Source organism: Eschrichtius robustus, chromosome 13 (assembly GCF_028021215.1).
Source record: "Eschrichtius robustus isolate mEscRob2 chromosome 13, mEscRob2.pri, whole genome shotgun sequence".
Classification (NCBI taxonomy): Eukaryota; Metazoa; Chordata; class Mammalia; order Artiodactyla; family Eschrichtiidae; genus Eschrichtius; species Eschrichtius robustus.
Window position 1 is genome coordinate 47,628,687 of NC_090836.1, and position 23,926 is coordinate 47,652,612.

General features: G+C 55.3%; 4 protein-coding genes across 22 annotated transcripts in view; 1 reads left to right on the forward strand and 3 right to left on the reverse strand.

The window, feature by feature from the left end:
* Positions 1 to 571: 571 nt before the first annotated feature.
* SHMT2 (serine hydroxymethyltransferase 2) lies at positions 572 to 5,494 on the forward strand. The gene is made up of 12 exons (XM_068559708.1): positions 572 to 690; positions 1,681 to 1,878; positions 2,376 to 2,455; positions 2,636 to 2,836; positions 3,132 to 3,213; positions 3,300 to 3,422; positions 3,549 to 3,688; positions 3,996 to 4,161; positions 4,358 to 4,457; positions 4,542 to 4,697; positions 4,778 to 4,885; positions 5,008 to 5,494. Exons 1-12 carry the CDS (start codon positions 658 to 660, stop codon positions 5,133 to 5,135), a joined length of 1,515 nt encoding a protein of 504 aa, XP_068415809.1. The 5' UTR covers positions 572 to 657; the 3' UTR covers positions 5,136 to 5,494.
* Positions 5,495 to 5,660: 166 nt separating this feature from the next.
* On the reverse strand, positions 5,661 to 7,985 carry NDUFA4L2 (NDUFA4 mitochondrial complex associated like 2). The gene is made up of 4 exons (XM_068559711.1): positions 7,864 to 7,985; positions 7,413 to 7,501; positions 6,536 to 6,596; positions 5,661 to 6,412 (listed from the first exon to the last, which is right to left on the reverse strand). Exons 1-4 carry the CDS (start codon positions 7,918 to 7,920, stop codon positions 6,356 to 6,358), a joined length of 264 nt encoding a protein of 87 aa, XP_068415812.1. The 5' UTR covers positions 7,921 to 7,985; the 3' UTR covers positions 5,661 to 6,355.
* A 6,365-nt stretch (positions 7,986 to 14,350) lies between these two features.
* STAC3 (SH3 and cysteine rich domain 3) lies at positions 14,351 to 22,056 on the reverse strand. Of its 2 annotated transcripts, XM_068559709.1 has the most exons (12): positions 20,406 to 22,056; positions 19,597 to 19,657; positions 19,071 to 19,332; positions 18,730 to 18,827; positions 18,444 to 18,516; positions 17,480 to 17,577; positions 16,053 to 16,119; positions 15,821 to 15,870; positions 15,445 to 15,530; positions 15,209 to 15,260; positions 14,982 to 15,119; positions 14,351 to 14,803 (listed from the first exon to the last, which is right to left on the reverse strand). In XM_068559709.1, the coding sequence occupies exons 2-12, from the start codon at positions 19,654 to 19,656 to the stop codon at positions 14,705 to 14,707; spliced, it is 1,083 nt and encodes a 360-aa protein (XP_068415810.1). In that variant the 5' UTR covers position 19,657; positions 20,406 to 22,056; the 3' UTR covers positions 14,351 to 14,704. The 2 variants fall into 2 exon arrangements, with proteins under 2 accessions (XP_068415810.1, XP_068415811.1); XM_068559710.1 differs by lacking the exons at positions 18,444 to 18,516; positions 18,730 to 18,827; positions 19,071 to 19,332; positions 19,597 to 19,657; positions 20,406 to 22,056 and adding an exon at positions 17,789 to 18,343.
* A 77-nt stretch (positions 22,057 to 22,133) lies between these two features.
* Positions 22,134 to 23,926, reverse strand: part of R3HDM2 (R3H domain containing 2) — a 148,124-nt gene continuing 146,331 nt past the window's right edge. For all 18 annotated transcript variants that reach the window (XM_068559703.1, XM_068559698.1, XM_068559699.1 and 15 more), the window contains one exon: positions 22,134 to 23,696. In XM_068559703.1, coding sequence (XP_068415804.1) covers positions 23,356 to 23,696 — 341 coding nt within the window. In that variant the 3' untranslated portion in view covers positions 22,134 to 23,355. The remainder of the gene's footprint in view (positions 23,697 to 23,926) is intronic.

Below are 23,926 nucleotides of genomic sequence, written 5' to 3' on the forward strand. Positions count from 1 at the left end.
CGGCCACGGAGGAGGCAGGTTTGTGAGGATGAGGGGGGGGATGATCCATCCAAGAGCATATTTACATACAGCCTCATTTAATTCCTACATGTTGTTTTAGTATTGATTTATAAGTGAGGAAAATGCGGCTCAAATAGGTTAATTTGCTAGTTAGTCCCAGAGCTGGAACTTGAACTTGGGTCTCTCACTCTTCCAAACCAGGGTGCTTTCCAGTGCAACAGGGTTCTTCAGCTTGTATAGGACTCTTTGTATTTCCCAGAGAGCCTAATAATGCTAGGTTCACTCAGTAGACACCCAATAAATTGTTGCTGTCTGGACAACAGACAGGAAAAAAAAAAAAAAAAAAGAAAGAAAACCTTGAAGAGCTTCAGGACAACGAGGAGATGGGGCGGCACTGGATCTCTTTTCTTTCAGGCAAAAGCTTCTGACCCTGGGGCTACAGACGGGAAATGAAAGTGAAGAAGAGGGAAAAAAAACTACAATTCCCAAAAGACCATAAAGCGTCCACCTTACGCATGCATAGACCCCGCCCTAATTCTGTGGCTTCCCGGCAGCTCTTTTTGCGCATGCGCTCTCCGATCAGTCTTCTTCCAACCCCTCGTTTTTCCCGGACGGAGTTGGTGCGTGGAACTCCTGCGACCTTCATCTCCGGTTGCGATGTTGCCCTTCTCTTTGCTCTGGGCGACTCGGGTAAGAATGGGGCTCCGGAGGCTGGGTGACTAGTAGGAAGTAAGCTCCCCTCCTATCCTAGTTAACTATTCACAAACTTGGGGTTCTCTTGGCTTTTAAACGCACGTGTCTGGGTCCTCCGGAGGGGAGAGCGGGAGGGGAGAGAGAATGGGCAACTAGGGGGTCCCTGAGACCCCCGGTGCACGTGGGGTGATTGGGGTCCTCCATTCCGGTAACCAGATGCCCCAAGGCCTTGTGACCGCCCATTTGACGTGGCATTAGGGAAGAGAACTGTGGACCCTGTGCTGGCCAGCGAGCGGGGTTCCTGGCCTGGACCGGCGAGCTAAGTCTTTCCTGCGAGCTCTGAGCCATGCAAATGATGCAGCTGGTTACCCTTGCTTGAGTCAGGGGTCCCACAGCTCTGTGGGCTGGAAGGAGGTGGAAAGAGTGGGAGCACAAAAGACAAGATGTGGGTTTTGGCTTCCCTGCCAAGCAGTCCACCCCCAACCCCGTACACACACCTCTTCCCCAGGGGCTGCTGAAGGTCTACCCTGCCACTTCCGTTGCTCTGGAAACCACCTGTACAGCTCGTTGCCCTAACTCTTGCCAGTTTGGTTGCCTCCCACCCTGACTGGGGTATCACTTTGTGAAGGCTCTGCAGGAAGACCATGCGTTTCTGTGGGTGGGGACTGCCCCTGAGTTCCAGAGACATAGGCTTCTGGAGGACAGACTTTGCCCGAGGCTTTGCAGAGTGGTTCAAGGGCAGAGGTGGAGGGAGAGTCTGAGGTGAGGTGAATGGACCGAATCAGAACCACCCCCTGGACATTGATCTCAACCTTGGCTCTAGAACTGGCTTTTGAAGGTGGAGGTGGAAGTGGTGAGAACTGGAACAGACCGATGAGACAACTGGCTGCTGGATATGGAGCCTGAGGGCCTGATAAGCATGGCTGAGGGTTGTTGACTGTTTTTGTCTGGGCACTTTTTCTTTGACCCTGTCTTTTCCTCCCCCAGCCTCTGCGGAGATGTGGTCGGCTGGTCAGGATGGCCATACGGTGCCAGCACAGCGAGGCAGCCCAGACCCAGACTGGAGAAGCAACCAAGGGCTGGTCAGGCCAGGAGAGTCTATCGGACAGTGACCCTGAGATGTGGGAGCTGCTACGGAGAGAGAAGGACAGGCAGTGTCGTGGCCTGGAGCTCATTGCTTCAGAGGTGGGGCCTGGGAGAGGGGCCAGGGCTTAGGCCACCGTGGGTGCTGCAAGTAACAGGTCATCTTCCTGCTATTTCTCCAGCTCTCCCTTTCAGACTCAGGGCCTTCCTGCTGGACCTCATCTTCCTCTCTTCTTACTGACCTCTGAAGCAAAGGCAGGGCCAGTCTGGCTTATGGGATGGGGCATTAGAAAGCTTCCAGAGCCTCCCGGGGCTCCTATAGTTTAGTCTGGTCCCTCTTCCATCCCAAGAGGAAAGAGAAGCTTGGAAGTGCAGGTTCAACTGGACAGGTGGCCTTGCTGGAGACACCTATCACAGCAGCTGGGTTTCTGAGGATGCTGCTCTGGCCCTGCCCCAGGCCTGGCACGGAATCCTGAATGAACAGAGCTTTCTGTAGAACCCGGCTCCTCCCTGCAGCCTGGGCCTCTGGCAGGATGGGGCTGTGGGATCCAGGGAAGGGGGCTCAATACCTTCTGACATTGCCCCCTCCCCCACCCCAGAACTTCTGCAGCCGAGCTGCGCTGGAGGCCTTGGGGTCCTGTCTGAACAACAAGTACTCGGAGGGTTATCCTGGCAAGAGGTGAGGGCTAGGCACCAGAAGGCTGGAGGACAGCCTCAGGGATGGTGATCCCAGTGGGGGACACCTGCCTGTACCCTCCCAGTGTGTATAGAGAAGTGGCCTTCCCAGTCCTTTGCTGCTGGTCCAGGGGGATGGTGGAACCCTTTCTCTGTGCCCTGATCTACTCCCCTCCCATTGCAGGTACTATGGAGGAGCAGAGGTAGTGGATGAAATCGAGCTGCTGTGTCAGCGCCGGGCCTTGGAGGCCTTTGACCTGGATCCTGCTCAGTGGGGAGTCAATGTCCAGCCCTACTCGGGGTCCCCAGCCAACCTGGCTGCCTACACAGCCCTTCTGCAGCCTCATGACCGAATCATGGGGCTGGACCTGCCCGATGGGGGCCAGTGAGTATAGATGGGGTGGGTGATGGGCTTGTGGGCAGTATGGGCGTGGGAGAAGAGTAATTTGTTGAACACCTACTGTGTTCCATGCGGATGAAACAGGGCTCTCCCAGTCCTGCAAGTTCCAGTGAATGAGGAAGATAAGACCGCAGAAAGCGGTGCCCAGAGCCATGAGGGTGGTGCCTGCTAGGAGCAGTGTTCCAGAGACCCCGGCCTTTGGGGTTGGGCAGGAAGGGAGTGGCTAAGTCTGAGAGTTATTCCACTCTGAACCTGCCTACTTCCTCTCCTCCCCTCCCAGTCTCACTCATGGCTACATGTCTGATGTCAAGCGGGTCTCAGCTACATCCATCTTCTTCGAGTCTATGCCCTATAAGCTGAATGTGAGTGCTCCAGGGTGTGGGGAGGGAGCTGTGAGGAGCTGCCCTGCTTTCTTCTTAGGGCTTTAGCTTTTTGTCTGTCTGTCCAGCCCAAAACCGGCCTCATTGACTATGACCAGCTGGCACTCACTGCTCGGCTCTTCCGACCTCGACTCATCATAGCTGGTACCAGTGCCTACGCTCGCCTCATCGACTACGCCCGCATGAGAGACGTGAGTGGAGGGCTGGAGTACCCGCCCCTCCCTAAGGGCTGGTGGGGAGATTTTGGAGGAGGGGCAGCCTTGGGCAGGCCTGTCTGGGCCCTCGCCAGGCTGAGGCCTGTCTCTGTACCTGCCCAGGTGTGTGATGAGGTCAAGGCACACCTGCTGGCGGACATGGCCCACATCAGTGGCCTGGTGGCTGCCAAGGTGATCCCCTCACCTTTCAAGCATGCGGATGTTGTCACCACCACCGCTCACAAGACCCTTCGAGGGGCCAGGTCAGGCCTTGCCTCTCACTGCCTTCACTCCCGGGGCGTCGTTGGGCTGGATCTGAGGAATTCATTCCCACCAGAAGCCCTGTCTATGACAGTTCTCCTTCTCTTGCCCGTGGAGGCAGTTCCCCGACAGGGGGTTTGGGGGTGGAGGTGAGGGCTGCTCCCCTCAGCCCCTGGAGTCTAGCACACTGAGCACAACTGTGCTGGACTCTGAGAGCCTGCGGGGCTGGGCCAGCCAGCTTCCTCTGTTCTCCCCACCCCCTTGCCCTTTCTTTTCGGCTTAGCTTCTGACCGCCTACCTCCTGCACAGGTCAGGACTCATCTTCTACCGGAAGGGGGTGCGGGCTGTGGACCCCAAGACGGGCCGGGAGATCCCTTACACGTTTGAGGACCGAATCAACTTTGCTGTGTTCCCGTCCCTGCAGGGGGGCCCCCACAACCATGCCATTGCTGCGGTGGCTGTAGCCCTAAAGCAGGTTGGGGAGCCTACTCTTGTGGGGTGGGTGGGGCATGGCCTACAGGTTCAGACCCTGCAACTTGCCAACTGAAGTTGGAGCTGATGGAAGGGAGGTGCCAGGATGGGAGGGGGTTGGGATGGGGTCACACTATGCTGGGGGTGGAGGGGCAGAAGGGGCAGGGCTTAAGGTGGCAGTGCTGCTGTCTCATCTCCAGGCCTGCACCCCCATGTTCCGGGAGTACTCCCTGCAGGTTCTGAAGAACGCTCGGGCCATGGCTGATGCCCTGCTAGAGCGAGGCTACTCGCTGGTGTCTGGTGAGCCAGGGGGTAGGTGAAAGCCTCTGTACCCTCAGGCAGAGGCCCAGGACTCAGTACTTCCTGCTTACTGTCCCCCCTCAGGTGGCACTGACAACCACCTAGTGCTGGTAGACCTGCGGCCCAAGGGCCTGGATGGAGCTCGAGCTGAACGGGTGTTGGAACTCGTATCCATCACGGCCAACAAGAACACCTGTCCTGGAGATCGAAGTGCCATCACACCTGGGGGCCTGCGGCTGGGTGAGACCTGGGTTCCAGGAGGGAAGGGTGGCTGCCAGGTGGGCTTTGGCCATGCTAATCCTCTCCTGCCTCTCTCCCAGGGGCCCCAGCCTTGACTTCTCGACAGTTCCGTGAGGATGACTTCCGGAAAGTTGTGGGCTTTATAGATGAAGGCGTCAACATCGGCTTGGAGGTGAAGAGCAAGACTGGTGAGTGGGCAAGACCTCCCCTGCCCCCACCCAGTTTACATTCACTGTCTCCCCCCTCCTTCAACTGATCGGATGGCCTTCCCCAGAGCTCTGACCACTTTTTTTTTCTCCCCCATCTCTAGCCAGACTCCAGGATTTCAAATCCTTCCTGCTCAAAGACCCAGAAACAAGTCATCGGCTGGCTGACCTCAGGCAACGGGTGGAGCAGTTTGCCAAGGCCTTCCCCATGCCTGGTTTTGATGAGCACTGAAGGCACCTAAGAAATGAAGCGCACAGACTGACGTTTATTCCTCTTCCCCCACCTGGACAAATTAGGGGTGGGGGTAACTGCCTATCTTCCAATTTTTTGCTGGAGGAGGGGAAGGCCGCCCACTTAGGGGAAAAGGCGGGTATAGTTCCCCTTCCCAGGATTTGTAGCTGAGGAGGTTTCTTCTTGTAACAAGACTTAGAAGGAAGAGGCTTGGGGCTTTCTGCCCTAACCTCTCTCATTATCTCAGTGTTATAGACTCCCTGCCCTCTCTTGGGGAGGGGGGAGTTCCCCTTGTGAGCCAGAGGAAGGAGTGGGTAGGCACCCTTCTTTCATTTTTATCTAATAAAATGCTGACCTACCCTGAGCTTCTGTTACTGTGGGAGGGGTCCCCGGGCCAGGTGGTGATTTGTCTCCCTCAGCATGCCTCCCTTCCCTCCCACCACTACCACAAGGATCCCTGGGGCTGCAGTCTCCTCTCCCTCTGATCAGAGCCCGACACCAGACGTGATTAGCAGGCGCAGCAAATTCAATTTGTTAAATGAAATTGTATTTTGCCCACGGCTGCTTCTGTTTGATCCCAGGGGACGGAGAGGAGCAGGGGAGGGGTGGGGAAGGCAGGGGGAGGCCCAGGTGTGAGGTGGGAGGGGGTGCCCATTGGCACGGGAAGCAGGGGGCTTGGGCACTGGGAGGAGCAAGCTTCACCTCCTTGGGTGTAGGTGCCTCATCCCAAGCTGGCTGGGCTGTCAGTGACGAGCCTGGCCGAGCCCAGTCGAGCCAAAGCACCGCCCCTGGGCTGGTGCCCAGAGCCTGGGCTAACGTGGGGCCCGCCACGTCACTTGGCACTCAGGCCTCTGCTTGGTCTTGGCTCTCACGTAGGCCACGCTCCACACGTAGTGTGCACCACGCCCTGTGAGGCCCGCGGGGCAGGGGGACTGGCATGGCCTTTTGGGTTGCCCAGGCTACTGCCTGCCCACCTAACTCCCCCTCCCCCTCCCCCTCCCCCCTCGTGGGACTGAAGCTGAGGGTCAGAGGTGCTTCCGCTGCTGGGAGCAAAGGAAGAGGGTGGGGGTGGAGCTGCCTGCCTCCTCGTGGGAACTGGCCTGTGTAAGCAGGAGCTGGATGGGGTGGCTAGAGTGGTGCCCTGGGGTTGACGGTGGAGAGTGGAAGAAATGAGTAGGCTGGCTGGTGGTGGTTTACATCGACGTGCTCTGCAACCAGGCTTAGAAGTCTGGCCGGTCTTTCTTCAGTTTCTTATAGTCAGTGGAAACTGCAAGGAACTACAGGAGAGAAAGGGGGATTGCACCGAGTGCCCCAGGCCTCCCTTTGCTGGGGTGGGAGGTGCCAGCTGGGATCAAGAGATGAGCGGATCGAGGCGCAACCCTGAAGCCACTGGGAGTTACCTTGTATTGGTCATTGGGGCTCAGGCGGTTCCAGGGCTCCGGGTTGTTCTTTCGGTCCCAGCTGTGGAGAGGGAGGGAGAGGGAGGGGGAGGGGGAGGGTTAGGGTTTCCTCTCTGGGAGCTAGGACTCTGGAGCTTCAGGGGACCAGCAGGGTCTGCGCCCCCGCCCCAGCACGCCCCCTCTTCCGCGGAGGTGGGGGGCATTTCCCAGAGACTGAGAGGGGAGGGGGCACGTTAGCGGGTGCTGACAAGTGAGACAAGAAGGCTGTCAGCATTGTCAGCCTGGGGCCAGGTGATAGACGTGACAACCCGGCCCAGGGACTCCCGCCTGCTCCTTGCCACCCCAAGTTAGCCCCATAGAGCAGAGCGGTGGGAATCAGGCAGAAATCCCGAGGCGCTGGGGTTGTAGTGACGTGCCTCGAATTCAGACAACGCCGTGGGTGCTTCTGCGTGCTGGAGGACCCTACGCTGCCGCCGCCTCTGGCGGGGCTTGCGGTCTCCGCGCCGCCCCGGCCCCAAAGGCACCCGCAGCAGCTCACCCGGCTACACCCCCAGCGCTTGGGCGGCGAGATAGAGGTACCAGAAGGCCACCGGCGGCCAGCAGAGAGGCGTCACCATGGCAACGCGGCCGGGAGCGGTGCTAGTTCCGCAGCCCAAAGCGGGCCGAGTCGCCAGCCACTGAGGAGTGAGCTGTCTGGTGGGCCCGAGCGAAGGCGGGGAGCCTCGCAGGTCAGGAGCGGGCTCCATCCCCGAGATGCCACCTGCCTGGGGATTCCCGCGAGGACCACTCATTCCCACCATTCCTGGGAGGCCTGTGCGTCCCTGTCTCATCTTGCCCCACCCAGGACCCCTTCCTGCGTCCCAAGCCCGGCCTTTACCAGACGTCGGGGCTGCGCAGGGCGAGTCGCAGCAAGTAGAGCATAGCGCTGCCCATGCCCAGGCCAATGAAGCCGATCATCGGGATGAGCTGCGGGAAGACAGAGGGAACTTTCAGGGGCAGCCCCCTCCCAATCGCCCTTTACAAGCTTTTCTGCTCGGCCCGCCCGCTCCTCCACCCCGGGTCTGGCGCCCCCTCCCTTCCGCGAGGGAGGACCGGCAGCCTCCCACACCACATTTTTGCCTTAGTCTTCCTCAACCTATTGCGAGTCTGTCTGAGGTGGATTCAAGGGACACGGAGGGCATATTGCAGGGATGGATTGAGGGCACCCTGAAGAAATATTAGGAGCTTTGGGGGAACTAGGCAAGAGGCAGGGTACTGGGAGATTTGGGGGTTGCCAGGGCAGCTAGAGAGTTAGAAGGTAGAATCATGGCTCCTGGGACCAAACTCACCCCGGGATGTCTCTTGATCTGCCGGTAGAAGCGGGCTCCGAGGCTGGTTCCTGCCATATCGCCTCTCCAGTGTCTGGTCCTCTCCAACGTCCCTGCTCCCTTCCTCCTCCTGGGGTCCCGCCCCTCTCTGGGGAGGGGTCAGCCCAGCCCAGCCTGGCCCAGCCCGGCCGCTTCATCAGACTCACCCCGCCCCCAATCTCTCTCCCTACAGCAGTTCCAGGCTCGGCTGGGAAGAGAATTGTTGGGGAACAGGGGCATTTCTCCTCATCCACTCTCCACTCCAAGGGGTCGGACCCTCGCCCATGGGATATCATCATGCTTTGGGCTTTGCCCTGGTCCAAGGGAGAGGCCTCTCAGACTGACTCAGAGACTGATTGAGGGGGATCCAGAAGTGGGAGGAGGGACTCACCATGGGACAGGCAGACAGACCTCCAGCAAAGTGCAGGTGGGAGTGTTCACAGGTGGGACCAGGAGGGGCCAGGAAAGAATGAGGGCATCTGTAATGCTTCCCTGACACCCCTAGAGCCACCCAGGAGCTGGCAGGTCTTGGGGGCCCTGGTTCTGTCTCCCTCCACAGTATAGTGGGAAGAGGAGGAGGACAGGTAGACCAACAGCACTAAAGCTGCCCCAGCCACTCTAGTCCTGGGTGGTTTCTTCAAGTTGGTTTCTCCAAGTTGTGTTGTGGTTAGCCTGGAACAGTGTTTGGAGGCCAGGGAAGCCGGGCATTATCTTACACCTGGCTCAGAATAGAATAAGTCAGTTGGTTAAGTTTGGGGGCTTGAGAGACTTCCTTCCCCTGCCTACCTGGTGTAGCCATCCAAGGAGGCCACGTTCTGTCTCTGGCTGTGATGGAGAGAAAGAGAATGGAGTAAAGGAAACAGTCGAGGAAAGATAGAAAAGATGTCGAAGGAGAAAAGAGAAAAAGAGACAGAAGCGTCGTAGAGCGATTGCCTCCCTTTACGCGACCAACTGGGGTGTATGAACTTGCGTGTATGCTATGTTGTCAGGGTGGGAAAGCTCACTGCCACCGTCTTTGGGGAACTGGGGTCCTAGGGACCCAGGAGCTGAGACCTAACCACCTCTCCCCCCTCCACACTAACCTCCATCCTCCGTGCCTCCCCCACTGCTGCCCTGGCAGCCCATCCTACAGAGCTCTCTCACTTCTCCCCTCCAGAGCCCCGTGGTGCCCAGGCAGGGGCGAGCTGTGCACCCACCGCTGTGCCCCTCAGAGCACCGAGAGGGAGAAGTCCCTTTCTGGGGGCCCTCCTGCTTTCGCCCCGAGCTGATACGTCCCCAGCCTCCTGCGCTGACAAGCGCGGCTGTAATTAGGCTGCGGGGTCCCGAGCTCTCCGCCTCCCTCCGGCGGATAATGAGATAAAGTGTCAGAGACACGGCGAGAACAAAGAGACAGAGACTCAGTGCTTACGTGTGTGGGGGGACGGGGGAGGGCGACTGACGGGATGTCAGAGCCTGGAGCAGCGCAGAGCCCGGCCCTCCCTGAGCACCCGCACCTCCAGGGCTGGGTCAGAGGCTGAGGTGTCCTGTCACCTGTGCCCCTTAGCCCTCCAGCCTCTGGGACTAAAAATCACTCCTGGAGCTCGAGGTCGAGGGCCGCACAGCTGGGCTGCACATCTGGCTCTTGTGGCACAGCTGGGGCGCCAGGATGCCGATTGGGAAGTCTGGCCCCTGTACCACGCCCCTTTGCTTCTTGGGCCCTCTCCTTCCTTCCGGTGCCATTTCTTGTGAGTTCCAGTGACCCGGGCCTAGCGCATTCCGGACCCTCTGACCCGCTTCTTTCCGTGGAGCCGCCGTTGATCCTCCTGCCTTGGGCCTCCGCCGGAGTTCCTTATTACATTACTGCTTTCGCTCTTGCCTTTCTGGGGCTCCTTGCCCCTTCACCTGCTTCTGGTACTTGTCTCTCACCCCTTGTCGGTGACCCTATTTCTAAGGTCCTGCCCATCTCTGGATCGTGGTCTCTGGGGCCAAGCTGAGACACAGAACTCCTTGGGTTCCACATCCCATTTCTTCCCACCTCTCCGCATTTTCCCACCAGAAGGACTCAGGCCACGCTGACCGAGCCGACTGAGGTCATTAGCTGCGGAGTAGGCGTGGCCAGGGGCGGGCTGGTTTCCCGCTGCGATCTGACTCTGAACCCTAACCCGTACAGGACACTAATCCGCGCTCTGGTGGAGCCGAACGTCAAAAGCAGCTGGACTCCACGGAACAAGTTGGCAGCGGGGCCGTGGGTGCGGGCGCCCCCTGGAGGCGGAGCTGCTCTCAAGCTCTTAGGGGACGATGCCCCAGGCGCCCCCTATCGGGCCGCGCTGGCCCTGTGCCCCGCGGCTTTTGAGCAGGTAAATTAGTGCCAGGAGTGTCGGTCCGGCCAGCAGACCAGCCGTTCCTGCCACTCCCACCGCCAAGGCAGTGGGTCCCTCAACTTCCACTCTTCTGTTGTGAGGTGGGGCCGAGTGAAGGGAAGGAGAGGGGACGCGGAAGCTCCCACTTCGCCAGCTGTGGGCACCCCAGGTTCAGGCCAGTTTCTCTCGACAGGCTGGGCTGCCCCAGATGCCCGGGGCTCCGCCTCCGCCCCGAGACTGCTCTCTGCCCTCTGACCCTACCTGCCCCAGTCTCTGGCTGCCCATTTTTTCTGCGTCTGCTTCAGACCCTATCACTGTCTCTCTGTTCCTTCTCATTCTGTCTCTCCCTCTGCAGCTCTCTTTACCTGGCTGTGTCCCCCTGCATCTGTTTCTCTGTGTCTCCCTCCGTTCGTCTCTCCTTCCCTCTACATTGCTCTACCTCGCTGTGCCTCTTTACAAATGCCTCTCTCTCTGTCACTGTCTTTCTCCCCCCTCCCATTCCCCGGTTCTATTCCTATTCTCTGCCTTGCTGCCCCTGGGGGTCTGCAGCAGTCCAACGGGACAGCCTGGGGACACCTCGGGGCACTGCCCAGGGTCCCCTTCCCGGTCACCTCCACACGCCCGTCACCTTGGCGCGGGCTCCGTCTTCCCTCTGCAGCAGTGGGGCGTGGAGGGGGCGCCAGGGTGGGAAGACACAGTGCCCAGCATCTGCTCGGGAGCCCCGGGGCCCCTGACCCCCTCTGCCGCTATTAAGGACGCCGGGTCCCGAGGCTCTGAGATGATCATGATTGCATCAGCCAGACAGCCGCGGAGCCGGGAGCCGCGCAGCGAGCGAACCAGCGAGACAAAGACGCCTGCGCCATCTGTTTATGCAAAGCGCTCTCCGCCCGGGACCCCGGCGTCCCGGTGCCTGGCCCAGCTCGGGGCATAGGGTCATGAGTCCGCTACTGCCCGGCGCACCCGCCGCGCTGCGGCTCCCCCACTCCCCAGCACCCGGAGGGGCCGCGGGGCGAGCGGAACTGAGGGGGGCGGGGGGTGTTGATGTGATTGGAGCGGACGCGGCTCTTTCTTCAATAATGGATGGAGATGATGCGGACGGCGGAGCCAAGCCCGCCCGGAGAGGAGAGAGGAATAGAAATGGGGAGAGGAAGGGGCGGGGGCGGGAGACTCACCCTGGCGAGCGCACACGCGCGCGCGCGCACACACACACACATATACGAGCGTGCGTGCGTCACACTGTCATTCGAATATACGCCGCCGCGCGGCTCACACCCAGGCACACGCCCACGCACTGTCACTGAGGCACACACACCTGCAGGCAGAGACGCCCGAACAACACACACTCACCAGAAGCTCTTCCTGGTTCTCACACATACACGGTCCTGCAGGTAGAAGCGCACGTAAATGCCCACAAGCGGGGCACACGCAGGAGTGAAGAATGCACAGACACGTAGACCCGTCAAAGCACATATGTACATCTGACACCCAGGGGCTGAGACAGCCAAAAATCTTAAGAGGTTAGGGGTGGGGCAGATCGGGGACAAGACACATACTCAGCGGCACAGGCACACACCAGGGGCATACATACCAGGGGTCCACACATATACACACACACAACACCTGGGACTCTGATAGACACACATTCAGGGCACAGACACACACATACACACACACTACAGAGCAGGGACACAGACACCCATAATCAGCAGGGGCACAGAGAAACCCCCTTCCCCCTTCCCCCCACACACTCAGAGTTTCACACCCACACATGCCAGAGCTGCTGCCTGTGCCCTGCGGTGGCAAAGTGTGGCAGAGAGGTCACTGGGATCCTTGAAGCAGGCCTTGTTAGTCTAGCCATATAATGAGGTTCTGATGATAGGAGATTCCTGGGGCTGTGGACCCTGTGCCCCTGCTTGACTGCCTACAAACTTCCTTTCTTGGCCCCCAGGGCCAGTGGTGTAGACCTTAGGCCTCTCTGGCCACAGCCGACCCTGCCAGCCTCAACCCGGGTAGCTGGGGGAGAGGTGGGAAAGCCATAAAGGGATATTAGCAACTGCACAGGGAGACTCCCAGCACATCCCCAACACAGCCAGGAGGCAGGCTCATCCCTGGTGCTGCTCAATCTTCGGACTTCAAGGGGCACTTTCTTTGCTAAGAGCCGGGTGGGCACTGGGGAGGGGTAGGACGTGGGTTGTGTTCTGGACCCTAGTAACCCGGCCCCTCCTTCAGTCTGTTTTCAATTCAGTCAGCTCCTTGGCCCAGACTTATGACCTTTGCAGTGTGAAGCAGCATCATCCATCACCCAGGTGGCTGCTGGCAGGGGTGGGGGGCGTTGGGGGCTCACACAGGGTCGCTGTCCCTCCTGCCTCCCTCTCCTGAGACCTGCTCTCTTCCCCAGGGTCCACGGGCGGGGCAAGTAGTGGGGGGAGGGTGTGACCAAGAGGCTCAATTGCTATAACTGGGCCTTGCGTCCCCACCCCTGGCACCCCAGCACCCGTCCTTCGAACTCGGCACAGTCAGCCTCCCCGCTCCTCCCGCCCTCCCTCTCTCGGGCCTTTTGCTTAATTTCCTATTAACTGCTGATAAATCCAATTAAACCGCCGCTCTAATTAGGGACAGCTGCCGGCTCCGGGAGGCGGGGGAGGAGGGTGCCCCCCGAGTGTAGGGGGAGAGAACAGCAGCTCTCTCTGCTTCTCGGTACCCCTACACCAGCACTGCCGCCCAATGAGCCAGTAAATTGGTTTTGCTTCAGCATTATGTGTGTGGGGCGCTCTCGAGGATCTTGGGGGGCTCTGGTTGTGAGTCCCTTTGATCGCTTGATGAAGAGTTGCGACCCAAGCCCTATCCGTCCCTGCCCCCCGCTTTGGTGGTAGGTGGATCCTGAGGAGGGATGGGGCAAAGGTTTGATTTGTGTGCGGTGGTGGAGGGGGGCCTGCGATCTGCTATTCCAGCCCAAGCGTGATTCGAGGGGGCTGCCTGAGCTTCCCTTTATGACCCCGCCGCCGCCCCAAGGCGTCCGGGACAGTCAAGGGCAAAGGGAACAGAAAACCGAACCAGGTTCTGAGGCGAGTCTTCTCGTGTGCTTCCCTACCCCCAACACACCTCAGCCTTCTGGAAGGAAGGGGGGCGCTCCCGTCCCGGGCCCTCCTCTTCCCCAGCCCAGCTGAGACTCTGCCCTTCCCCCGCCAGCAGCAGATGGTGCCCGGGCTCCCGCTGCCAACCTTGCTAGGCGGTGCCAACCTCAGGCCTGGCTGACAACCGGCAGAAGAGAAGAGGATCTCTTGACTGGCCAGGCTGACCCTCCCCCACCCGCCATCTCGCTCAAGACCCTCAGCCAGCCCCATTCCAGCGGCCACCCCAGGCTGCCGCTCACTGGTCCGCTCCCAGGTCCCTAAACTCCTCGTCTCCTTCAGCTCCCTTTCCTACACCTTCCCGCTCCCCACCACCTGCCACCGCGACCTGGGCTGGTACATTTGCATATTTGCATATGCAAATGATATATTTGCATACGGAACACAGCAGTGGGGGCCTCCGCTTGAGCTGCTTAGCTGTCTGCCCCGCGCCCTCTCACTTGGTACCTGTCGCAAAGGGCTGGGGCGGGGGCCGCGCGGGAGGGGTTAGGCGCCCCCCCCAGTCTCGCTCGCTCAGTTCCCGGAGGACTTGAGGAAGTGTTGCCATGGAGACGGCACGCACCCCACCCCCTTCCAGGACCAGGGTCTCGGGCTTGGTGTCTCCGGTTCTCTCCTCTCCCCCCCGCCCCCCCCCCCCCACCCCCGTCCCTCGCACTTCAACCGAGATCTTGTATCGCCCCCTGGCGGCCTAGCTCGGAACTGAGCCAGGTTCGGAAACGCAAGGGGCTGCCCACGGCGAAATCACTAAGAGCTAGTGGGGCCTACCCTGCTACCCGATCCTGCTCCCAGCAGCAGGGGCTCGGGGGTCGTGACCCCAGTCCAGCTCCCCTTTCTTCATTGACAACAGAGGCCTTCCCTGGCGGACGCATCTGTCTCCCCACCTCGCACCAGCCTCGGCCCAGGTGGGTCTCGGGTTACCCGATGGTAGTGAGGGGAGAGCTGGGGAAGATTCGCCACCCCTTCCTAGGCACTCTCCTCCCTCTCCCCTCGGCCCCCAGTTAAACAGCAAACTTTTCTAACTTTTGTCAAAACTTTAATAAATTCGCAACATTCGATGGTTCGCCTCAATCGTCACTCCCGTCTCCCTAGTGGAGACGCGTTCTTTTTCCGGATCTCAAAGGTTGGACCTGAGGGGTTGCGAGTGAGGCTGCTCCCGGCACCAAGTATCCGACGCCCTCGGCGGGGGAGGGGGACGGGAACCAGTCCCTTCCCGGAAGCACCGTCACGTTCCGGCGGGCCTTCCCATCTCCCCCACCCAGCAGTATAGTTGCTTTCGCCCCTTTTCTCCCCAACCTCCACTGGGCCTGCCCAGAATGGGGTTTGGTTATCTCCCGCCAGCAGGCGTCTTCACGCCTAAATCTCCTCCAGGAAGTCGGTGGGAAACAGCCCCACCTTGCGGCCGGTGTAGACCTTGACGTAGCCACCGGCTTCATCTCCTTTCTGCACCACAATCTAAAGGATTAAGGGACGAGGGAGGAGAGGAGTCAAGAGAAAACCGTAGAAGAGCTGAGCAGGGGAGTCCAGAGTTATGGAGGCCCAATCTAGTCCCATTAATGGGTTAAGATCTGCAAGGAGTGTAGTTTGCAGAGAAGCCTCTGGGCCTGGGGTTGAGTTGGGGCACCAGAGCTACCTGGTCCTTCTTGAGAGTGATCTGCCCTATCTCGCGGTTCCCCACGAAGGATCTCGTTACGCGGTGCACACGCTCTCCAGACCGGACCCGAATGATGAAGTTTGGAGGGAAAAATCCGACCTTCTCCCCTATTTTCCCCTAAAGGAGATGGTAGGGGGAATTAATCTCACAATCTCTGGTTCTAAACTCAACCCATGTCCCACCCGAGTCTCAGACATTTCTCTTACCCGCCACCACTCCTCACTGGAGTCATCAATGACTGTGATCTTCTCTCCAGGCCTGGGAGAGGAAGGAAGGGGCCTCTGAGATTTAGGGGCCTTACACATTCAGTCCCTTGGCTGTGCCCAGGTCCAGCCCCAAATAGGCTCCATGCCTGAGTCCCCCCTTTTCCTTTCCCATAGGGAGCTGGGCTCTCCCCTCTCCACTCCCAGTACACCGCCACCCCAATCCTAAGGCCTCTCACGGGAAATCCAGATCGTCCTTCTCCAGGGCTTTGAATCGATAGAGAGCCACAAAGTAATGAGACTGCTGGAAGCCAGGCTGCTTGTGCTGGGGGTGAAAGGGGGTGATGAGTCTCAGGGCACCTCTGTCCCAGACTGAGGGGCAGGAGGCCAAGGCAGGGGTATTTTCTAGACACACTACATTCCACCTCTTTCATGTCCCTGAACTAAGAGGAATGTGTTGGCTGTGTGTATGTGTGAGGTGGTAGAGAAGACAGGTTAATGATTGGAACCCATGAAATAAGTGTGAGCTTCTGCTGAGGCCGTGAGTGGCGTGAGTGGTGTCAGACCTGGGTTGGGGAGAGGACTGGGGTCCCTGTAGGGAGAAAATATTCTCACTTTGTCATCAGGTGTCTTCTTTTCAGCTTTCTTATCCCCATCAGGGTTTCCTGGAATGGGAAACACCGACAAATTGTCTCTGGCTTCTGGAGTGTAGCCCTCAATCCCTTACCTTACTGTTCCAGGGCCTCTTACCTCCAAACCTGGCATGCTCTTTGGCCCTCCATCTCCTGTGCCACAGCTGAGCCCTGACCCTCCTCCATCTCTATGGATGGAGGTGGGTGTTACTCACCATTCTGGGGTTTGCCTTCCTGTGGTCTGGCAGACTCTGGCTCCTCTTCCATCATGGCTGCTAGAGACTGGAGAGGGCACTAGAGTTAGGAAGATGCTGTCTTGGAAACCCATGCTTGCCCTGGCTCTCAAGTCAGACCAGAGAACTAGAGAATAGGATCTCAGTGTTGGAAGGAGCCTTGGAAGAAGTATCTAGTCAACCACCTGCCTAATGCAGGGACTTCCTCTGAAATAACATGGCAGGTGACCACCCACATTGTGCTTGAATGTAGTTGACAGGAAGCTCACTACCTTGCAAAATCCATGTCCTTTACTATAATGTCTGCCCTTAAAAATACTACAGTGTGTAAGAGAAAAATTACAATTTTTAGCACAATTTTTAGAATTCCCTTAAAAGAACAGAACCCGAGTGGGCCTTTCTGGAAGCAGTCAGATCACACTGATAGTGCCTTATAAGTCATAGTTCACTCCAAGAAATCCCTAATTTGCCCCCAACTTCCATATCAACTACTTTGAGGCCAGATCTCTAGTTCTGTTTTTGTGCAGTTGGTTTTCTTTTTTTGATCCAAGAACAGTTAGGTATTTTTCCTTACACAATTTTGAATGATTAGTTCTTGGTCTTTCTTCTAGTCTGAATACATTATTCAGGGTATGAGTTTTCCCTCCTAGGTTTCCCACAAACTTAATGGGATATATCATTTATATCTTCATTTGTATCAGAGAGAAAAATGTCCATAGGTGAGGACTAAGGACTAAATCATGTCATAAAGCATCAGAAATCTCCCTCTAGTTGGAAACTCCCTATAGGACCAGAATCCTTTGGGTGCTGTCATTCAACTAATTTTAGGAATCCATCTAACTGTAACCATTATCCACATTAGTTAGTCCATCCTTGTTGTCCAGAAAGATATAAGGATATGCTAACAAATTCCTTGCTGAACTGAATACGTCTATTGTATTACCAATCTAGTAACCTATTACAAAAGGAAATGAAGGTGCTCTTGGCCACAAGCTTTGTGCCTCAGTTTCCTCATCTATAGGATAAATGGGTCAGACCAGATTATCTTCATGGACCCTTGGGGGGGCTCTAGAATTCTCTGATTAGTTGGCATGACAAGCTCTCCTCTCCAAATCCAAAAGCATAGCTTTTCCTCTGTTGCCTGGCAATGCCAGGGCCCTGGGGCCTAGCCTTTAGTTAGTTATGGTGGTTTATCTGACAATTTCAGAAGGGAGCTCCTGGAGTAAACACATGCTATGGTAGGAATTGTTAAACTGAGGCCTTTTAAAATTGCATGCAAAAATTTGTCTGTTGGGTTATGTGCAATTTTAGGGGAAGAGGATCCCTACTTCTGTCAGCTTTCCAGAGAGGAGACAGGACCTGCTCCATGGGGTCTCTGGAAGGCCTCAGTAGGAAAATTGGGTGCTCACATTTTTTTTATCTGCCTGTCCCTTCTTCCGTTCCTTGTTTGCCATGATCACCCCAGTGCGAAGGGTTTCAAACACAGGGTCATTGCGATTGGCAGCAGCTAGTTGGAATGGGAGAAGAAAGGAGACATTACTGGGGAGGCAGAAAAAGGCTTGGAGGAAAGAGAGACCTCCTAAGTAAGGGAGAGATGGGACTGAGTAGGTGCGTGTGTGTTTAGAATTAGGAAAGTGTCAGCTGGGTATACCTAGGGTCATCAATTTATAAAGAGCTCTAAAGACATCACTGGAAATGTGATGGAGAAAAATATTTACCAGCACTCCTTCCAGGCAGAGCATTATATGATGTTGGAAAGACAACTCTGCTAATGAGTTGCTTGGGAGTTGGGGAATGCTCAGAATCACTATTTTCCTTTTAAGGAGAGTGGTCCTTTAACTGCTGGCTTTTGTTCCGCTGAGTGGCATGTGCAAGCTGGGGTACTACCACCAGTGGGTTCTTCTTTCTCCATCCATGCTCCTCACAGAGTTCAGCCTCTCCTCCAAATAAATGTTGAGCAAATTGTCAACAAATACACTTTTAAGGGTTGCCAAATTATGAATCTGCCCAGGATGCCCACAGCTCTTGGTCTGGCCCTGAGTCTGGCACTATGCTCTAACAAGGATGAGGACAGTCTGCTTCATGCTTAGAAATGGTTTTGCATATGAAGAGCAGAGTTTGAAGTCAGGCAGATGAAGGTTTCAGTCTTGGTTCTGTCTCTTTCTTACTGTACAAAGCCCGTGCTAAATCTTATCTCCCTCTGCTATGAAACAGGGGAATGTTGACTCTGCATCCAAGATGGCTAAAATATTAGATTGAGCGAAAACCATAGGAAATAGAGTCTGTTTCAGAATTTGGCTTCCCAATCTGGAGATGGTGCTGAAACCATCTCTAGGCTTGCCCATTCCCTCAGGTCCCGTATGGGGCACTTACAGAGATCTTTGACACAAGCGTACTGCTGGTTGCTGTAGAGAGGGGAGCTATAGGCCCGACGGAAACCAGGGGGCTGTAGGATTGGATGGGAGAAAGCATTAGAGATAACAAGGTAGGGTCCAGAACCCATCTCTCCCATGAGTATTCACGCCTTCTTGGAGTAAGAGATGGGTTGAGGAAAAAAAAGCAGGGAAATGGGTGGGATGATTTGAGGAGGGACTGGCAAGGAGGTAGCTGGCAACACGTCCCCTCCCTTCTACTTTCTTGCTCCCCAGAGCCTACTCACGATCTTGCCGAAGCATCTCTGCATCTCCACATAGGACTGACAGTGTTCGTGGATGTTAGTTTTGCAGTTCTTACAGCGAAGCCCAAATTTGTTGTTGACTTGGGAGATGGGGAGAACATCTGGGTGAGGTTCCTGATTTCCCTTCCCCTTTGTACCACTGCTGCTACTCTAGCTCTTAGGTCCTTTTTCTGTCTGGGACCCAATACTCTCAGTCTGTAATAGTATTTTCTTAAAGCCAAATCTTACCACAGCCTGTCTGATATACAAATACTCCTTTCCTAAACACTTTCCCCCACCCCCTGCCTTCAACATCACACTTTCCACTTCCCTTCATGACTCACGCACAATCATCCGGGCACAGACATCACAGAACTTGGGCTTCTTGAAGAAATGATCTTTGAATTTGTGGGGCTTATCATTAACAAGCTTAGGAGGTTCTGGGGGTGGCTCCTCCTCCTCTTCTTCCTCCTCTTCCTCATAGATGTAGTAGATGGGCCCACCCCCAGCTCCCACTTCCTCCCCATTGGCCTGGGGCTCTGGGGGAAGCTCCATCTCCTTTGTCCCTGTAGACTCCTTCCTGAATAATTGCTTCAGCCGCTGTAGCTGAGGGAGGGAGTGAAGGAAATCCAATGTTAAAAGAACTGTCTTGCTTTCTAGAGTAGGTAAGGCTGAAGCTAACTATACATTTTTCTAGCCTGGGGCAAGGGGCACACCCCAGGATTAGGGGGTATCGGGGGCTGCGGGTGCTAGCTAGCATTTTAACAATAAACGCGTCATATACAAGTGAGATCAATTCAAGCACTTTTCTTCAAGGGCTGCAGTGGTTTCCCAGCTCCCCCCACCCGGTGGTCAGAAGCCCAGACTCACCCCACTTTGCCGAGTCTCTGCTGGGAAGCAGGAGGAGTCCAGCACCTCCTTTTCTGTCATCCTGCAAGAGGTTGGACCCCACTGTGAAACCTAATCCCTGACTGCCATTCTTCCCTCCCGTATTCCTGTCCCTTGCAGTGGGGTGGTCCTTGAAGGGGAGGCTTTGGGAGAAATTTGGTTAAACAGAGATCCTTCCATAGGGCTTATGAGCAGAAAGATTCCATGCAAGTCCAGAGAAAAGCCCAACAGACTAAAGACCTTCCCAACCAGTTCCTCAAACCAATAACCATCCTTCTACCCTGAGGGGCAACCCCAGAGTTTACAGCCCCAAGACAGTGCACAAGGCTGTGTGGTTTAGGGATTTTCCTACAGGTACTTTGTTTCTCTTGGGAATCTGTGGGCAATAGAAATGTGACACACACCTTCCCAGATCCCCTTTCAAGAGGTTTACTGTGTGTGTCCACAAGCATGCGTGGAGGGATGGGCTGGGGACATTTGTTCTCCTCTACCTCTCTCTTGAGCCCTGGGGGCCCAGTGCCTAGTTCCCAGCCTGCCTCAGGCCTCAGCTATTTTAAGTTTTCAGAGTAATATGAGCCTTTCCTTCCCTTACTACTCCATTCCCCTGATCCCACCCCCACCCCACCCTCTAATCCTAGCTCTTGTCCTGGAGTAGAATAATAATAATTTCACTCCTAAAACCCAAACTACTCACAGACAAGCAGAGAAATGAAGAAGCTGAATAGACTACGGATTGGGGAAGCTTGGGTGAGCAGTCCTGGAAATGGAAAGAGGATGAAGAGGCAACTTACGTTTGGAATTCCCTAAGTCAGTCCACAGCCTGTGGAGGAAAGAGGGAGCCCCTGGGATCTTGACGGTGGTGCTGGGGGAGGGCTGGTCCTCTTCCTTGGGGGCTAAGCCCCCCCAGTACTCTCTGTACTCACACCAGCTACCCAGACGGTGTTTGTAGACCTCCTAGCCTCTCGCCTTGGTGTCAGAGCTGAAATGACAGGGCTGGAGGAAAGTGGACAGCTGAGCGACAACAGCTGACACAGAGAAATTGGACACGGGGAGGGCTGGACCCTAACTCCTCCCACCCCCCCAGAGCTGCTGTTGCCTGGTTTTTCATCTATGGTGTGCAGGTCAGGACTGGCTAAATTCAGGAAGGTACATGCCGCATACTCATATGGGCGATTTTTTTTTTTTTTTTTTTGGTCACACTCTGTGTGTGTGGCTTGTGGGATCTTAGTTCCCCATCCAGGGATCACACCTGGGCCCTCGGCAGTGAAAGCACGGAATCCTAACCACAGGACCGCCAGGGAATTCCTTCATGTGGGTGATTTTAAATGACTAAAGGTAAAGATGAATTATAAACAGGCTTCTCCGTCCCCTTTTCCCAAGGTCCAAACATCTCCCCAATTCTACCCTCCCTGGATCTACTTTAGGAACTAGCCTTCGACTTCTCAGCCACCACCTTCTTGTGGCCATGGTTTTTTTTTACCCTCAAGCATCAATCTAGCCTCCAATCTTTAGGAAGGAAAGGGCTTGGAAACTGGTGAAGAAAGGAACATCTGAATTTTCAGAGCTCTCCTATCAGCCAAACTAGATTGCTTTCTTATCCATGGGTAGTTAGAAGGGTACCTTGCTGCTATCCTGTTAAGGGAGTGAAGAACATGTAGTACTGCTTTGTTCCCTCCAGCTGCCCCCAGAGATATCTTTCCCCTATTCCTCTAAAATCTTGTCCACAGGGTGAAAGGAATTCTAAGAGCTATTAAAAAAAGCCAGGCTGGGACTTCCATCTGAGGGGTTCTGGGGGAGTGAGGGTCTAATGATCACATAGAGATTGTTTTGTTAATATTGGACAGAAGGCAATAGCTGTCACACATGGAGTTTTTATCATCTGTAAGTAATGTCCCCTTTCCCATGGGAACTGCAGACTCTTGGAGGTAGGATGGCCAAGCCTCAAGCTTCCTTTATCATTCTGATTCCCTGATTCCATCTCTTTCCTCTGGTGCATATGATCTGATGGGTCAATGAGATATCTGGCATTCTTATCTCACAGGGATGCAGCCTTTTCCTAGTCTGAGCTGTGGCATGGCTGAAAAAGGAGATACTCCCATCTCAGAGCAATTTGGAGGTGGTAACGTCGTGCTGCTTTATCCCTTGTATCTGTAAGAAGTAAAGGATTATGTTGGAGGTTGGGCCAGACAAGCTTCAGAGGAGGCTGGCTAGAGAGATACTGCTACCCAGACACAAGGGATTTCCAGGGCAATGTGCTATGTCATTTCTGCCTACTGTTCTTTTTTCCTTCTTTAAGGGGTGGGTGACATTGAAAAGGGGCTGCTGGATGGTTCTGGGTCAACAGGCTCTTTAATGGCCCTTGTCTGACAGGCTGCAAAACAACAGGGCTAGCTTTCGGAAGATAGAGGAAAGCTCTATTATCTTACAGGCAAGTGACTTCTGCTCTTCACCTTTCTTCAGCTGCACAGAACAGGGACTGCTAAGCACACCTGGATAGTATGACATCTTGGCACAGCAAGTTCAATTGATGTAGCTTTTATTGTAAGAAACATGCAGTTCTGTTCCTGCCAGGTAGAACCCAATCCTCTGGCTTTGGGATTAAAGAAAGGCCCAAGTCCTCCATCCCTGAAGACTTTTCAGAATATGAGATGGACGGGTATGAACCATCTCGACCCAGTTTTGGACGTCACTCACACTCCTCTGGCTTAGCTACCAGGGCCCTAAATGAGTATCACAGAATTAACAGGGTGGAAGGAACCTCGGAGGTCGCCTAGTCAGTCCAAGTCTCTTATTTTACTGGTAAGAACTCAGAGGTCCAGAGTTGAGAGTGATGTGCTTGATAAACCACAGTTAGTGGCAGAGTCCCATTATAGACCCAGCCATCTATCAGAATTATTTGTAAGGAGTAGGACAGGATGCAGGGAATAGTGTTAGGAAGATATGTGTGCATATGCCAGAGAAAGCCATCCCAGCCCGCATCAAATCCCTCCGACCCCACCCACACCAGGGTGGCAACAGAAAACGGACTGATGTCCAGTGACAGATTTTTTTTTTATATTTAAAAACAAAATCAACCCCCCCCCGAAGAACCCCCCAACAAACAAAAAATCAGATTAAATAAAATTTACAGTGAATATACCCAGCAAACATCTGTATGTGCAATTAAATACTGTGTCTGTTACTGCAGCACAAACCTCAAACAAACAATATACAAGTATTCTGGGGGGCGGAGGGAGGCCCAAGTTTTAACTCTGTGGGGTTTGGGGAGATAAGATGGGGTGGGAGAAAGGGGAAATCAATTTCATTTTTTTCTTAATTCTGTCCATATAAATATATTCATAAAGACCAAAAAAGAAAAGGGAGCTTGGGATGGTAAGGAAATAGGAGAACATGGGAGTGTGGGACCCTCCCAATTCTACCTGACCAAAAAATATGAAAGAATTAATTTCATGGTGAGAGAAGAGATAAAAAATCATAGAAGAGGATGGGAAAGAGAGGGAAGCAGACATAGGGCCAACCAGGGAAAAAGAGGGACCCTTGGCAGGAGAGTGAGAAAGAGTCCAGTGCCAGTGTGAGTGTCTGTCTCTGTTTCCATCTTCATCCCTACTCTCTTAGGCTCCAGTTTAGTGTCTGTCTGTGGACCTTACCTTACCTTCTGCCTCTGTCTGTGGTCTGACAGGACCCCTTGACCCCCTCTACCCTGCCCCACCCCTGCCATGCTGGTCCCTTCTTCTCCTCCATTTATTGGGAGCTGGCTCGCTCCAGGATCCTCAGGTCATAGTTCTTTTTGGCCACTCGAAGTTTGAAGCGACTCACAGAGTTGTTGAGGCGAAGGGAGGCATTTTGGGCAGCCAGAGGGCTGGGGAACACAGCCACGATGGTGTACAAGGCAGCGAGGTCCGAGTGGCGGCCATTCTCAGCAGTCCCACCGTTGTCCCCCCCACCCCCACCAGGCAGCCCCTGAGCATCCTTGAGCCACTGGATCTTGGCGCCGGACATGGCAAGCTGAGTGAAGAGTTTGTCCGCCTCGGTACGGGTGATGCCCTCAGGGAGATCTGTCACCTCCAGCACCCGTCCCAGGACTGGAAGGGGAGGAGACAGGACATGGTTGTAAGAGGTATAGAGTAGGAAGGACTGGCCAGCAGCCCAGCAGAGGAGTATCCAGCTGACCAAGTCTGTATACAATGTCCTCAAAAGCCCAGCCTTTCTCACTTAGCTCTTTCCTCCCTCCCCAAATCAACCCAACTCCCTACCATCCAGACTCTGATCAGGGCAACTAGGAGACACAAAGGAAACTTTCTCTTCTCCTAGC

Coding starts and splice junctions, on each gene's coding strand:
- SHMT2 (XM_068559708.1), top strand. CDS start 658: ATGTTGCCCTTCTCTTTGCTCTGGGCGACTCGG. Junction 2,837..3,131: donor GACCTGCCCGATGGGGGCCA/GTGAGTATAGAT, acceptor CTCCCCTCCCAG/TCTCACTCATGGCTACATGT. Junction 3,423..3,548: donor ACTACGCCCGCATGAGAGAC/GTGAGTGGAGGG, acceptor GTACCTGCCCAG/GTGTGTGATGAGGTCAAGGC.
- NDUFA4L2 (XM_068559711.1), bottom strand. CDS start 7,920: ATGGCAGGAACCAGCCTCGGAGCCCGCTTCTACCGGCAGATCAAGAGA. Junction 6,597..7,412: donor CTGCGCAGCCCCGACGTCTG/GTAAAGGCCGGG, acceptor CCCTCTCCACAG/CTGGGACCGAAAGAACAACC. Junction 6,413..6,535: donor GCCCCAATGACCAATACAAG/GTAACTCCCAGT, acceptor TCTCTCCTGTAG/TTCCTTGCAGTTTCCACTGA.
- STAC3 (XM_068559709.1), bottom strand. CDS start 19,656: ATGACAGAAAAGGAGGTGCTGGACTCCTCCTGCTTCCCAGCAGAGACT. Junction 18,828..19,070: donor CTGTGCCCGGATGATTGTGC/GTGAGTCATGAA, acceptor CCATCTCCCAAG/TCAACAACAAATTTGGGCTT. Junction 15,871..16,052: donor GGAAGGCAAACCCCAGAATG/GTGAGTAACACC, acceptor TTCCCATTCCAG/GAAACCCTGATGGGGATAAG.